Source organism: Ictidomys tridecemlineatus, chromosome 2 (assembly GCF_052094955.1).
Source record: "Ictidomys tridecemlineatus isolate mIctTri1 chromosome 2, mIctTri1.hap1, whole genome shotgun sequence".
Taxonomy (NCBI): Eukaryota; Metazoa; Chordata; class Mammalia; order Rodentia; family Sciuridae; genus Ictidomys; species Ictidomys tridecemlineatus.
In genome coordinates this window covers 48,011,970-48,024,156 of record NC_135478.1, presented here as the reverse complement: position 1 = coordinate 48,024,156, position 12,187 = coordinate 48,011,970, and the positions used below count along the sequence as shown (strand labels likewise).

The 12,187-nt window shown below is 41.5% G+C and overlaps 2 protein-coding genes and 1 long non-coding RNA gene across 9 annotated transcripts in view; 1 reads left to right on the top strand and 2 right to left on the bottom strand.

Moving 5' to 3' along the window:
* Stimate (STIM activating enhancer) overlaps window positions 1-4,821 on the bottom strand; it is a 48,848-nt gene extending 44,027 nt beyond the window's left edge. Inside the window, exon 1 of the mRNA XM_005317198.4 lies at window positions 4,517-4,821. Coding sequence (XP_005317255.1) covers window positions 4,517-4,676 — 160 coding nt within the window. The 5' untranslated portion in view covers window positions 4,677-4,821. The remainder of the gene's footprint in view (window positions 1-4,516) is intronic.
* The window catches only part of Sfmbt1 (Scm like with four mbt domains 1), a 170,683-nt gene that overhangs the window by 30,815 nt on the left and 127,681 nt on the right, over window positions 1-12,187 (bottom strand). For 5 of the 7 annotated variants that reach the window (XM_005317199.5, XM_078038434.1, XM_078038438.1 and 2 more), the window contains one exon: window positions 6,930-12,065. In XM_005317199.5, the coding sequence (XP_005317256.1) occupies window positions 11,925-12,065 (141 nt within the window). In that variant the 3' untranslated portion in view covers window positions 6,930-11,924. Of the gene's footprint in view, window positions 1-6,424; window positions 12,066-12,187 lie in introns of those variants that run through there. The other 2 variants (XM_078038436.1, XM_078038437.1) reach the window with 2 other exon arrangements.
* LOC144375071 (uncharacterized) overlaps window positions 4,907-12,187 on the top strand; it is a 36,639-nt gene continuing 29,358 nt past the window's right edge. The window contains exon 1 of the long non-coding RNA XR_013434467.1: window positions 4,907-5,015. This is a non-coding gene — a long non-coding RNA (uncharacterized LOC144375071). The remainder of the gene's footprint in view (window positions 5,016-12,187) is intronic.

Below are 12,187 nucleotides of genomic sequence, written 5' to 3'. Positions count from 1 at the left end.
ATTATTGCTGTATGTATATACATGGCTTTATAACCAAGGTGATCCTGCAATCTGTTTTTTTTTTTTAATTTTTTTAGTATTTATTTTTTAGTATTCGGTGGACACAACATCTTTGTTTGTATGTGGTGCTGAGGATTGAACCTGGGCAGCATGCATGCCAGGCGAACGCACTACGGCTTGAGCCACATCTCCAGCCCAATCCTGTAATCTGTAAAATGAGAATTCATACCCTATTTGAATCAAATGTATGATATGTCAAGATCATTGTTTGTCTTCAGCAACTAAAAAAAAACAAAACAGAACCAAACCCAGAGCGGTGGTAAATATCTATAATCCCAGGTGCTAAGCAACTCAGGGAGACCCTGTCTCTAAATAAATAAAACAAAACAGGCCTGGGAATGTGGCTCAGTGGTCAAGGGCCACTGAGTTCAATCCCTGGTACCAAAAAAAAAAAAAAAAAAAGTACCAAATAAAATGTATGCAGCTTCTAGACCTGCTTTTAAAAACTCCAGTTATGAAAGATTCATGACATTTGGGGGAAATGTAAATATTCAATGGGTATCAGATGATATTATGGAGGGAGTTATTAAATAATAATTCTTATAGGTGGTCATGTAGGAGACTATCCTAATTCTTAAGAAACTTAGCTAAAGTATTTAGGAATAAAGTTGTGGTACTGACTGCAACTTTCCTTCAAATTAATTGCTCAGTTAAAAGAGAGAGAGAGAGAGCACACAAATAGTAGAGGGCAAATAAATAGGCATTCTATGAATTAATTTTTAACTTATCTAAGTGTTTGACACGTTTTAAGATAAAAACTGAAATGGGGTGTATAGTGGTAAGGGTGGAAAAGACTGTACCAACATGGGCTATGTGTTCACAGAGCACATAGGGAAGTCAGCTCAGCATGAGAGGAAACTCTGGACACTCTTGAGCTTAAGCTATCAAAGCTGGGTGGACTGGTTTGTGATTTTACTTTGGTCCACAAGAAGGAAGCTGTCACTTCTCAATGCTAATAATGCTCAGTATAACTTAAGATATATTTCTCCCTGCCAGTCCCCATATCTGTGACACAAAATAGGCAGGCAGATTTATCCAAGTTCTCAAAACACTTGTTTTGTTAAAAGTCATTTCTGTCTACACTTCAGTCCTGACTCTGCATAGCAAAGCAAGCCTGAGTTTGCTTTGCACTCACAGTCCTGAATAAACACCCCCAAATGCCAACACACACATTGGCCAATGCTGACCTTTGGCTGACAGCTGGGTGACTATCCTGCACTAAGTTTCCTGAGCTCCAGGATTGTTCAGCTCTGTTCTGCTGCGACTCTGGTCTGAATGACTTGAGTCAGAGGCTACAAAGTCACCAGAACATAAGGTGCTGCTCAACAGGCAAATCATGACCAAACCCTCATGGTTAAAGTGCTTCTTTCCTTGCAACCAGTCATTTTGATGGGAGCCCAGAAAACTCATAGTAGGAGTACCTCTATGAGCTGGCTTCTGAGTTTCCTTGGCTTTCTTTAGCTGGAGCCTCTGGAAAACCCAATTTAATTAACAAGGTGATGCTGACACTAGGACATGATGGTAGATGGTGGCCTGCAATAGTCTGGATGTTCAAGTAGCTTGAAGAACAGGTTAGATACAGGACCTGGCATACACACTCTCAACTGCCTGGACCAAGAATCTGTAAAACACCACACATAAAGCAGGAAGTCCATCAGAGTGCCATGGTGAGTAATCCTTGTGAGAACCAAAATCCTCCCCAGGGACATCAAGAGATGTGAGACATCTTATTCTAGGACAAAACCAGAGCAACTGATAAGCAGATAAAAAAAGTAATTTTTGAGTTAAAAAAAAAAAGAGCATAAACACATTATTCTGATGATTCACTGAAATCAGGGAGGTGAAGTTGGAAAATTACCTCAGTTTGTCTGGCACAGAAGTGGGTCTATCATGCTACAGAATATGCTCGTCTAGCAGGTAAACTGAACAGTTTCTGCAGAGAGCACTGAGGAAGTACCTAAGAGAAGCATTAAGTCTGTTGCCGAAGGGCATGCAAATGCCAGGAAAGGGAAAGACTGACCTCAAAGAAGATGGGGACTGATAATTCAAATTGCTCAGAACACACTGCTTGAAGAAGATGGTGATGAAGCAGCCTCATCATAACAAATGCCCTCCCTCCCTCAAGGACTGCCATGTGGAACCTCTCATCTGGGAGCCTGGTCCTCCTCCTCCAGCAGCTCTGTAACTAGGACAACAGAGCCCAACAGCTGGCAGATGCATTTCCTTGAGAGTACCTTACTACCCTTTCTTCTTCTCCTGTGAAGTCTATTCCAAAATTTAAAAAGGTAGCCTCTTAGGAATTTCCTCTTCTTTTCAGCAGTTCAAAAAGGAAAAGCTCCACAGTTCTATTTCAACAGAACCAAGGAATTTGAGCCATAAGAAAGGCACTTACCTGACTGGTTCCCAGACAGTGGGTCTTCTCCTTAACTCCACAGTCCCATCACCTTGGTCTGCTTTGTCTACTTCTATGAAAGGTGATGAGGATCTTACTCTCATCTCTATTTCTGTGTTCAGAACAGATCCAGCTTTGGCCTTTCCAATTCTACTCCCCATTATTGCTACCCGACATCATTCCAGGACTATCCACCATTTCTACAAACCCCCTTTCACATCAAGCCTTTCACTGAGCAAGAGACTACCTTCTCATCCAGTCTTTTCACAGAGGAAAAAAAAAAAAAACAAAAAAACAAACAAACAAAAAAAAAAACAACAACAGTGGGATTTGCACATGTGCTCACAATGAAGATTAAATAAAGAGGTGAGAGTGTCCCTGAAGACTCTCGGGGCCAGCATCACCACTATGGCACACTTCTCAGCTGTGAGGAACTCTGCCCTGTCATAATCACATTTTCCTCTCTGAATCACAAGTGCCAAACCCTAGGGGATAAAGCAGGCCATCAGCATCAATCAAAACCATGAAAAGGGCCAGAAGTGGGCTATGAAATCTCAGGTTAGGGAACAAAATAAAAATTAAACCAGAGCTGGAGATATAGCTCAGTGATACAGCATGCCTGAGACCCTGGGTTTGATTCCCAAAACCACAAAAACAATAAAATTAAACTTACAGTTCCTGAGAGAGAAAGGAAGGCTGGAGGGAGGAGAGAAAAGTGGGAGGAGAGTGAAACCCCACTCAGAATGTCTTAAAAACACACACATATAGTACAGCAACTGATTTTGGCTAAGTTGTCACAAATTATTATTGTGGAAACAAGTGAGTATTTGTTCAGCAGAAAAGACAAAAAAAAAAAAAAAAAAAAAAAGGAAGGCAAGTAGGACCTAAGAACAGAAGAAAATATGGCAAACAAAGACAGCTGGGCACTTGTTGCAGGACTTGTCAAGGCCAGGCAACCAGAGGAAAACAGTGTCCAAAATCAGAGACTCTCCAGGTTTCAACCTGGAAGAATTCACCCAAAGAAATCTATCTTAACAAGCAAGGTGGCCCTTCTGCAAGGGGACCCTAAAAGACCTCTGGATGAGACCACCCCAGGAACCAGCTGAGGAGCACATACTCTACTGGAGTCCACATGACCCTCATCCTCCCATCTCATAACCCACAGGACTATCAGGGCCATCTGGGACTTCCTTCTTCATTACAAAACTCCCAAGGAAGTGACTCTGGTGACTTAACTCAGGGATTCTGAGACCTCCACAGACCCTCTTAGCCTATTTCTCTGTCAAGCCATTAGACTGCCTGAGTATTTATGAATACTTAAAATATAAATAATAAAAATGGGATGGGAAAGGGAATAGCCAGGATAAGCTTCATATGCGACTTCCTTAGGAAGCTTGGGACAGAGATGGAACAGGTGACCTGTTTGGGGAAGAAAAGGAGAGGAAGGAGATGTGGGAGAAGAAGGCAAGGGAAAATAATGCTGAGGGAGAAAGACCAGAGGGGGGGAGAAGGGGGTGGTCCTGGGAAAATATTCCATCTACCGCAAAGGATGCAAGGTGGCAGGATTCAAATATGAACAGAGATAGCAAATCTTTTAAAAGCGAAGAAGGTGCCAAAGAGAGCTCAGCATCAAACTAGGAATTTAGGGATGTGGGCTTAGAGCGTGGAGGACAGGCTAAGAAGGGTTCTTGAGAGCAGGCAGAGAGGTGCCACCCAGAAGGGGTCACGACTCCTGGATGGAAAGTGGGGTAACCTTAATTTGCGATGACATGGTGGGAACGGGGCGAGTTTTAGGTTGACATCTCAGAAAAAGAGACGTGTAGTAAGGTGGAGAGGGGCAGGGTCACTCCTAATTAGAGGCTGCAGCGACAAGGGCTCGGGATCGTGTGGTCAGGGACCCGGGTTCGCCTTCGTCTGGGAATGCCCAGCTTCGACTGGGGAGAAAGGAACCTCTACCACAGGGCCCTGGTCCCCAGGCCTTAACTCTTCAGGTAGGAGGGTCCTCGCGGCCGCGGTGGGCCGGGGGTTTGTGGCATCGAGGAGGGGCTAGGGTCCCGGACTCACGCATTAATGTGCTGAAGGCCACGACGCCGAGCAGCCCCTGCAGGAAGATGCCGAAACTGTGCATGAGCGCGCCGCTCTCACAGCGGCCCGCCCCGGACGCGGCAGTGGAGGACGGCCCGCCCGGCAGTCCGCGGCTCGCGTTCCCGGCGGGGCCCTGCATGGCGGCCTGGCGGGAGGGCGTGAGGCGCCGGCCCGCCCAGCCTCGCTGCTGCGGGGACCGCGCCGCCGAGCCCGAAGGCCGGAGGCCGGAGCCCGAGCCGGGAGCCGGTTCCTCCGCCGGCGGCCGACTCGGCGCCGCGCGTAACCCGACGTCTGAGATCGCAGCGCCTGATTGGCCTGGCCTGGCGTAGGGGTGGGCCCCGGCGATTCTGCTCTCCCCCGAGGGGCGGGGCTCCGGCCCGGGCGAAGGGCGGGTCAGTGGGTCTCCACCAGCAGGTAGACCGACCAGGTGAGCCTCGCAGCGCAGACCGGAGTGAGACTCAGGGACTCTGAGCTTCAGGTAAGCAGGGCAGTAGCAAGGCCAGTCTGTGATTAAATTCTTTTTCCCTCCGACGTAAATCTCTTATGTCCTGGAGAATTTATTAAAAATAAATTTGTGGATTCCATCCTCGCAAAAATTCCGTCTCAGTACTTTACGGGTGGGGGCTCAATAATCTGCCGCTGGATTTCGTTGAAGCAGCCTGGATTATTCTGAACGTGGTTGAGGAAAAATCTTGGGACATCACAGGAGCTTCTTCCTTCCAAGTCAGATATCGGGCGTCTTTCCTCTACTTCCCTGGTCAAAACTCCAGGGAATTTGATTAATCAAAACCCCGAGTTTATTTTTCCCCCATAAATATTTTTTTTTTCTTTTCTTGAGACGGGGATCTTGCTGTTTTGCCCAGGTTTAAGCCATCCACCTGTGCCTCAGCCTCCGGAGAGCCCTCCTCTGCACCTGACTCCCCGTAAACATAATTTAAATGGTCATTTTAATCCAAGCACTTTCGTGTAGAAATATACCAGGTTTAGACTGAAAGCTGTGTGCACATATTCCCACTTTGCTTACATTGAAGGTCATATTGAATGTGATTCATAAAAGGCGGCCAAACCAGGCTTCTTGGCTCATACCTGTAATTGCTACTGGGGAGGCTGAGGCAGGAGGATCACAAGTTTAAGAGCAACTCAGCAAGACCCTGCCACAAAAATAAACAGGGTTGGAGTGTAGCCCACTGGTAGAGAAGTGCTTGCCTATTTTGTGGGAGGACCTAAATTCAATCCCCACTAGCACAAAAAAAGAAAAAAAAAATCAATACACACACACACCCCCACAATCTCTACCTCTACTAGGGTCCTTAGTCCTCTCCAATTTCTCCGATTTTCACCTCTTGATGGTGCTTCAAGAGCCCTGACTTTTCTGCTGCATAGTGAACAGTGTATGTAGTATATGAGTCCAGTTGGCAGTGGGCTACATTTGAAAACTGTATATTCTATCTCTAGGGAAAAATTTCCCTATAATATAGCTCCCAAGAAACCCCAATTACATTCCGGGGTTAAATCTATCCAAATGCTTTCTTCATTAACTGGAATATTAACCTGATTATCCAGATAACAAAAATGCAATTCTCCACACTTTTCTTACAATACACTTTCACATCTCTGTGCTTTTATGCAGCATTCTAGCTGCATGGATGCTGTTCCCTGTTTCCTCCTCCATGAACTGTTGCTCATGCTTCAAGGCCCACCTACCTCCTCCACTGTACTCCCACATTTCTTCGAGTGTACTGTTTCACTAGAATTTAAGGCAGCTTAATTACGTGGCTATAAATACATGTTTCTCCTGCAGCTGAGTGTTGGCCTCCTGAAGACAGGAATTGGTTTTTATTCACTCATGAATCCAACACAGTGTCTGACATAGAACATGCAACAAAATTTTTTTAACTTTAAACTGAGTTTTAATTTATAAAAATTCTCCACAAATATTGACCATAAGCAAATACAGAAAATCTGGTTAAGAAAATAAATGGATACGGGAAAATTAAAATTGCATCACTGCCTTAAGTCCAAGAGGGATCTTATGAGGACGCACAACGATTAACAGTACTTGTTCAGAGGGAACTGAACAAAAGGATGTGTCTTAAAGCAGAAGAGATTGTGACTGGCATAAGGAGACTTAGTTTCCTGAACACACAGACAGCTCAAGAAAAATTGCACATAAGGCTGAAAACTGAAGTTTGGACACAGCGCTGTTCTACATATTCAAATGTGGACAAATCCTTAATGCCCCAAGAGAATAAGAACTACATTTTAGGGATCAGGAGCAGAATCCCCAATCCTAGAAGCAAGGCCACTGTGGGGAATTCTTCTCTTCCTACCTTTCCTGAGCTGAAATTTTAAAAAGCATATAAATATGGAGGTAAAAGGACAAGACAGCCAGAAGGGGGAGAATTCTGGAATTTTATTAAGGTAGGAAGGAACTTTCTCCACCTCTCAGAATTGATTCTGAGGCCCCATTGGAAAGAGTTTTGATGGATGGACTCTTGTCAAAGTGTCCTCCTTACTGTCGAATCAGTACAAATGAAATTAAAAGTTAAACAAAGCTTAAGACCTATTTCCTTTAATTTTCTCAAACCATTTAAAACTGTCATAATATGCCACAAGTTTATACAAACTTATTTACCAAAAAGAAAAACATAAATATTCATCCAAAATACTTAAAAAAATATCTTGAAGTATACCATCAAACTGGATGGGAGTTTAATAGGTTTCCTGATGCATATTTCCCTTAAGTGTTCTTTATCTTCAATGCATAACTTTTGAAATTAAGAGGAGAAACAGAAAGCAATAAGTACTTAATTTTGTTCCAAACAAGCAGCTTAAAAAAAAAAAAAGGCAAGATACATTAAACAAAGTGCATCAGTTCCATTGAGTTAGAATTAGAAAGAGGCCTAAGGACAGTGCTGTAACCAGCCGGGAGTCCCTCTCTGACAGGCCTCTGATTGTCTTTAGAAATACTTGAAAAAAAGGAAGAAGGGGAGCGGGGGAGAGGAAAAGAAATGAGCACTTAAAATCTCAAGAGAAACATTCATTCAAACTAACTTTCACCAGGATCCTTGCAAAGGAGTTAAGTGACCACACAGCTTTAATTTTGTACTTTGTAATCTCCCTCAATCATATGCTTTATGACTTGATTTGCCCCCAAAGCATCCTTTCAACACTATCTGGCCACCTTCATTCTGCCAAGCTAGGCAAGCAGTTAGACAGAACAAACCATGCAGAAGCCTACAGACCTGAATATCCACACATCCTGAGAACAGGCACCCCCATCCAATCAGCAATTGAGGCACCATTTTACTAGTTAGCATCCTCTTTTACTCCCCATGGCTCAGGTCTAAGCTTTACTGCTGGTGTTGAAGATTTGCCCAGCAAGGCTGGGGCTTGTTTCTCTTTTACAACATTCTTTTGTGATAGGCCACTGCACCAGGACTGAGCAGTCAGAAAAAGCATAAGGGGAGAGAGTTTTAGGACTACTTCTCATCCCCTCAACCCTCTACTCCCGGTTTTGCTGGCTCTTGTAAAAATCTGACTTCTTAAACATTGTAGCCAAGATAATCAATATGCACTTTTTAAAAAGTGCACTACCACTATCTACTATACCTCACCACTAAGGCTGCTTCCAGAAACAGTACTTGGTCTGAGACAAGTACTAAGGAAAAACGCCCTAAGAGAGTGGGCTTAAAACCACATCCATTTGGACTGAGCTTTGAGTTTAGAACTCTACACCAAAATTCCAAATCCATTAGGTACTTTATTTGGATAAATTCAAATTTCCTAAAGATGCACATTCTCACACAAGGATGTCATTAAAATTTACTAGTAAAATATTTAGAGTGAATAAAATCTAGGAAGAAAATTATAGTGGCAGGAAAGTGACTTATTTCTTTTTGGTTTTGCAAAAACTTATTTCTTTCTTGTCCTACAGTTTCTAAACCAGCACCATGGATGACAACCCAGCTACTTACAATAAGACTCAGGGCTAAAAATACTTAAAATTTAACAAGGGAGTACCTGGTCCTCACCAAGATTTATACTTTACTTTCATTAGTGGTGCCTTTTTCTTCATCTTCATAAGTAAACAGAATACTTTTCAACTTGTATGCATGCTCATACATGGAACATCCCTAATACATAGGACCAGAGTTCAAACCTAAAACTTCCATAGAAATCAATCAAATCAGTAAAGGGGTGTCTTAAATGTAAGTCTTTGGTGATAGATGCCAAGTAAATGTAAGTGCTAGGGACAGTTTTTACAATGTCCCAAACTAGATTTCCTGATGTTCTGTGTCCTTTGGAAAGAGTTGTTGGCTTGAGAAAGGAATAGTTCTGAGTCCTACCTTATCTAGGGCCTCCTAGAGCTTTTAAAATGTATTCAGTACCACCTTAGTGAATGGATTGGTTCTACAAAGCAAGTAAAATGTATTCATGAAGAAGCTTTGGTTCAATGTCCTCTGTTTCACAGTGAGAATAATTTTACTTTCAGGAAAAAAGACATAAAAACCAAATTCTGAATGGCTTTCTATGTCTGTCTGTATCATAATTCAAAAAATATTTACCAAGATCACTGTTTCCAGAGGTTGGTAAATACCCTTTTTGACCTCATAAATTTATGTCATAGATGCCAGGAGCCACCCACATTGCTAAAATTAGGGTAAAAAGCCCCCATTAAGGCATTCCCTGCATTAGCCCCTTCAAACTGCTTCAATGAGAAAGATGGTTCACAAATTAAAAAAAAAAAAAAAAAGTAGCTTAGTCCTCAGAAGCACTCAAAATATAGTTATAATGTCAGAACAAATATGCATGTGAAGTAAAAGATCTCCCTAGCACATTGACATAGCAATTATATCCTAATATTGGTAGGCCAACTTTTCCAGTTAAGGAGGATGATATTCAAATTTTATACTTAAAAAAATGCCCTGTGCCAAATTCTCTATTATTCTCTCATATATAGTATCTGGGACTAGGGGCTGGGGAATATAAATCTTTTTTAAAGTGATTGTCTATATCCCAGTAGAAGGGAAGACATATTAAGGGAAAACCTACTCATTGTTCAATTTAAAAGCCAGGCTTTCTCTAGAAGAAAGCTAAGCCTGAATAATCATGGTATAAACAGACAAGCCTATTGTTCCCCAAACCTACCCAGATCAGAAACCGCTCTGGGCAGTGTGTTTTCACCTTTCAGGGGCTTTAGATCCCCATCTGTGAAGAGAGGTGGTCCTAAATTCTGTGATTTCTTAAGAAGTCAAGAAGACAGGCAAAATAACATATTCATTATTGTTACATTTGGAAAATGTCCTCTTATATTTCATTTTCCAAGACAATGATGTGAGGCCCTAAACATTAATTCCAGAAGTTTTGTGTTCCATTGCTCTTCCTCAAGGAACCCTGTCATGCCTTATTGCCTTGACTGCTGAGCACTTGGGAAACGTTATTAAACAAGATAACCATCACCCTAACACCACCTGCTTAGATGCTAATTGTTTGCTAGCATCATATATATGCTTCTCTTCCATGGATATACAATTAAACAAAATTTTAAAAATTGGATCTGTGAATAAGTTCAAATACATTAACTTTTACTTAAATGGAGCTTCTTTCCAAATATGTTAGTAACCTAAGCAAAGTTAATGCTTTTATCATTTGGTTGGAGAACTTGAGTTCTGGTGGCTCATGAATTATCCATTGAAAAGAGGATCCAGACTGGACTGTTTGCAAAACTACATAAAAAGAGAGGGTGTTGGGTAGAGAAAAGGAAAAAAAAAATCACAATCAGTTTAAATTTGTAATAATATTACCTTATATTTGTATAGTTGTTCAGAATTTACCCAGTTAGCAGTTTTAAAACATTTTCATAATTCTCAAGGAGGAATGATTAGGTTATAAATTTGCAGGTGACTAGGACAATTCAAACATAAATAAATAAATAAATAAACAGTAAAGCAAACCACATAAGGGAGGCAATCTGTGTATATCTTTCCTCATTCTCTGTGTCTAGAATAATATAAAGAAGTGCTGTTACTCTACAATAGCTAGCAATGCAATCATAAGCGAAAATTCATCTGGAATTTCATGTCAATGTGAACTGAGTCCAAAGAAACACCTAAAAGAATACTAAAGTGAGAATCCTCAGACTGTAAAGTACATTCAATTTAAATGTTTAGGCAAAGAAAAGCATATATGTGGCTAAGCAAAGAGATTTCCAGACTCCTTAACTACCTCTCAATCTTTATCCTATCACTGAGGACACTCCAGCAGGAACTCCATGCTTTGTGTCACCCCCAAAATCACATTTTTTCTTTGTGCTTCTACACTATTTACCTGGAGATACCTAGAAAGCATGGAAAATGGGCTTTACAGAGGATTCAAAGGAACATCTACTGATTTACACAAAGGACTCTAGGAATGAAACAGAGGTAGACAAACAAATCTAGAGAAAAGTAAATACAAAATAAAAGCCATTTCCATCCCTCTGAGACCTAATAGGGAGACAGCAATTAAACTGAAATACCAACAATGCTTGTAAGCCTACTTAAACACAGGTATCCAGAACTGGGTCAAGATAAAAAAACAATGACAGCAGAGTTCTTAGGGCAGGTCAGTTAAGAAACTGGTTTAAGTGTCCATACAATATTTTTAAGAAAGCAAACAGTGTTTTTTTCTCCTTCCAACTTCTGTCATAGTATTAGTGTTCACGAAGCTTAAAAATGACATCATACAAAAAACCTCATTCATGGCTGTAAGCTCAATTATCAACAGAGGTAGTAAACAAAGGAACTCTTAAGAATAGATTTTAAAAATGGATCAAAGTGTGACTATACATTCAAAACCCTAGAGCCACATAATCATCCCCAAAAAGAATTGTTTTAATTTTAAAAAGCTTAAAAACACAATGACAATGAAGCACTGATGTGCCTTAGGCAGAGTCCCAAATCAGTGCTGACTTAAAGCTATGTCCTCTCTTTCCAAGAAAGAGAAAGCAGAGAACAAAGTTCAATCTACAGTGGGAAGGAAAGAACAGAATGAAAAGAAACAACCACATCAGTGCCATCCAGCTGCCCAGATAATTCTTTGTTTTCAGGCTACACCACTGGAAATGCTTATTCTTCTTATGAGTTTTTTCCTCACAACCTTTATTTTTTTTAAAAAACTGTAATCTGCTGAACATGAAATGTCCACATTTCCAATGGCAGGAGAGCCATTTTTGTGCCGTTTTTGCTTCCTTGGTATGGGTCCTCCTTCCCTGAAAGTGCAAAGAGAGCAAGCCGACACCTGCAGGGCCCAGAGCCCCAGGACTATTTCAGCTCTACTTCAAGAGCAGGGTGAAGGATTTGCTGCATTTGTGCTTCAAAGATCCAGCTTACTTTGGTTGTCCTTCTCAGTTGGCAAACTGCTCATAAAAAGCAAACTTGATCCTTTCTATGTGATGGCAAAGCTTGATGGCAGGGCCCAATTTTAAGTCCATGCACTCTTGAACAGTGGGAAGGGTAAGGAGCAACAAGGCCTGCCCATCAATTTCCTGTTAAGGCATAAAAATGCAAATTATCTATAATGTGCACATGAATGGCAGGTTGAGCATGACAGCCCCAATTCATTTTGGTTCTATCAAAATCAGAGTCCCTTTGTGCTTTCCCTTCATTA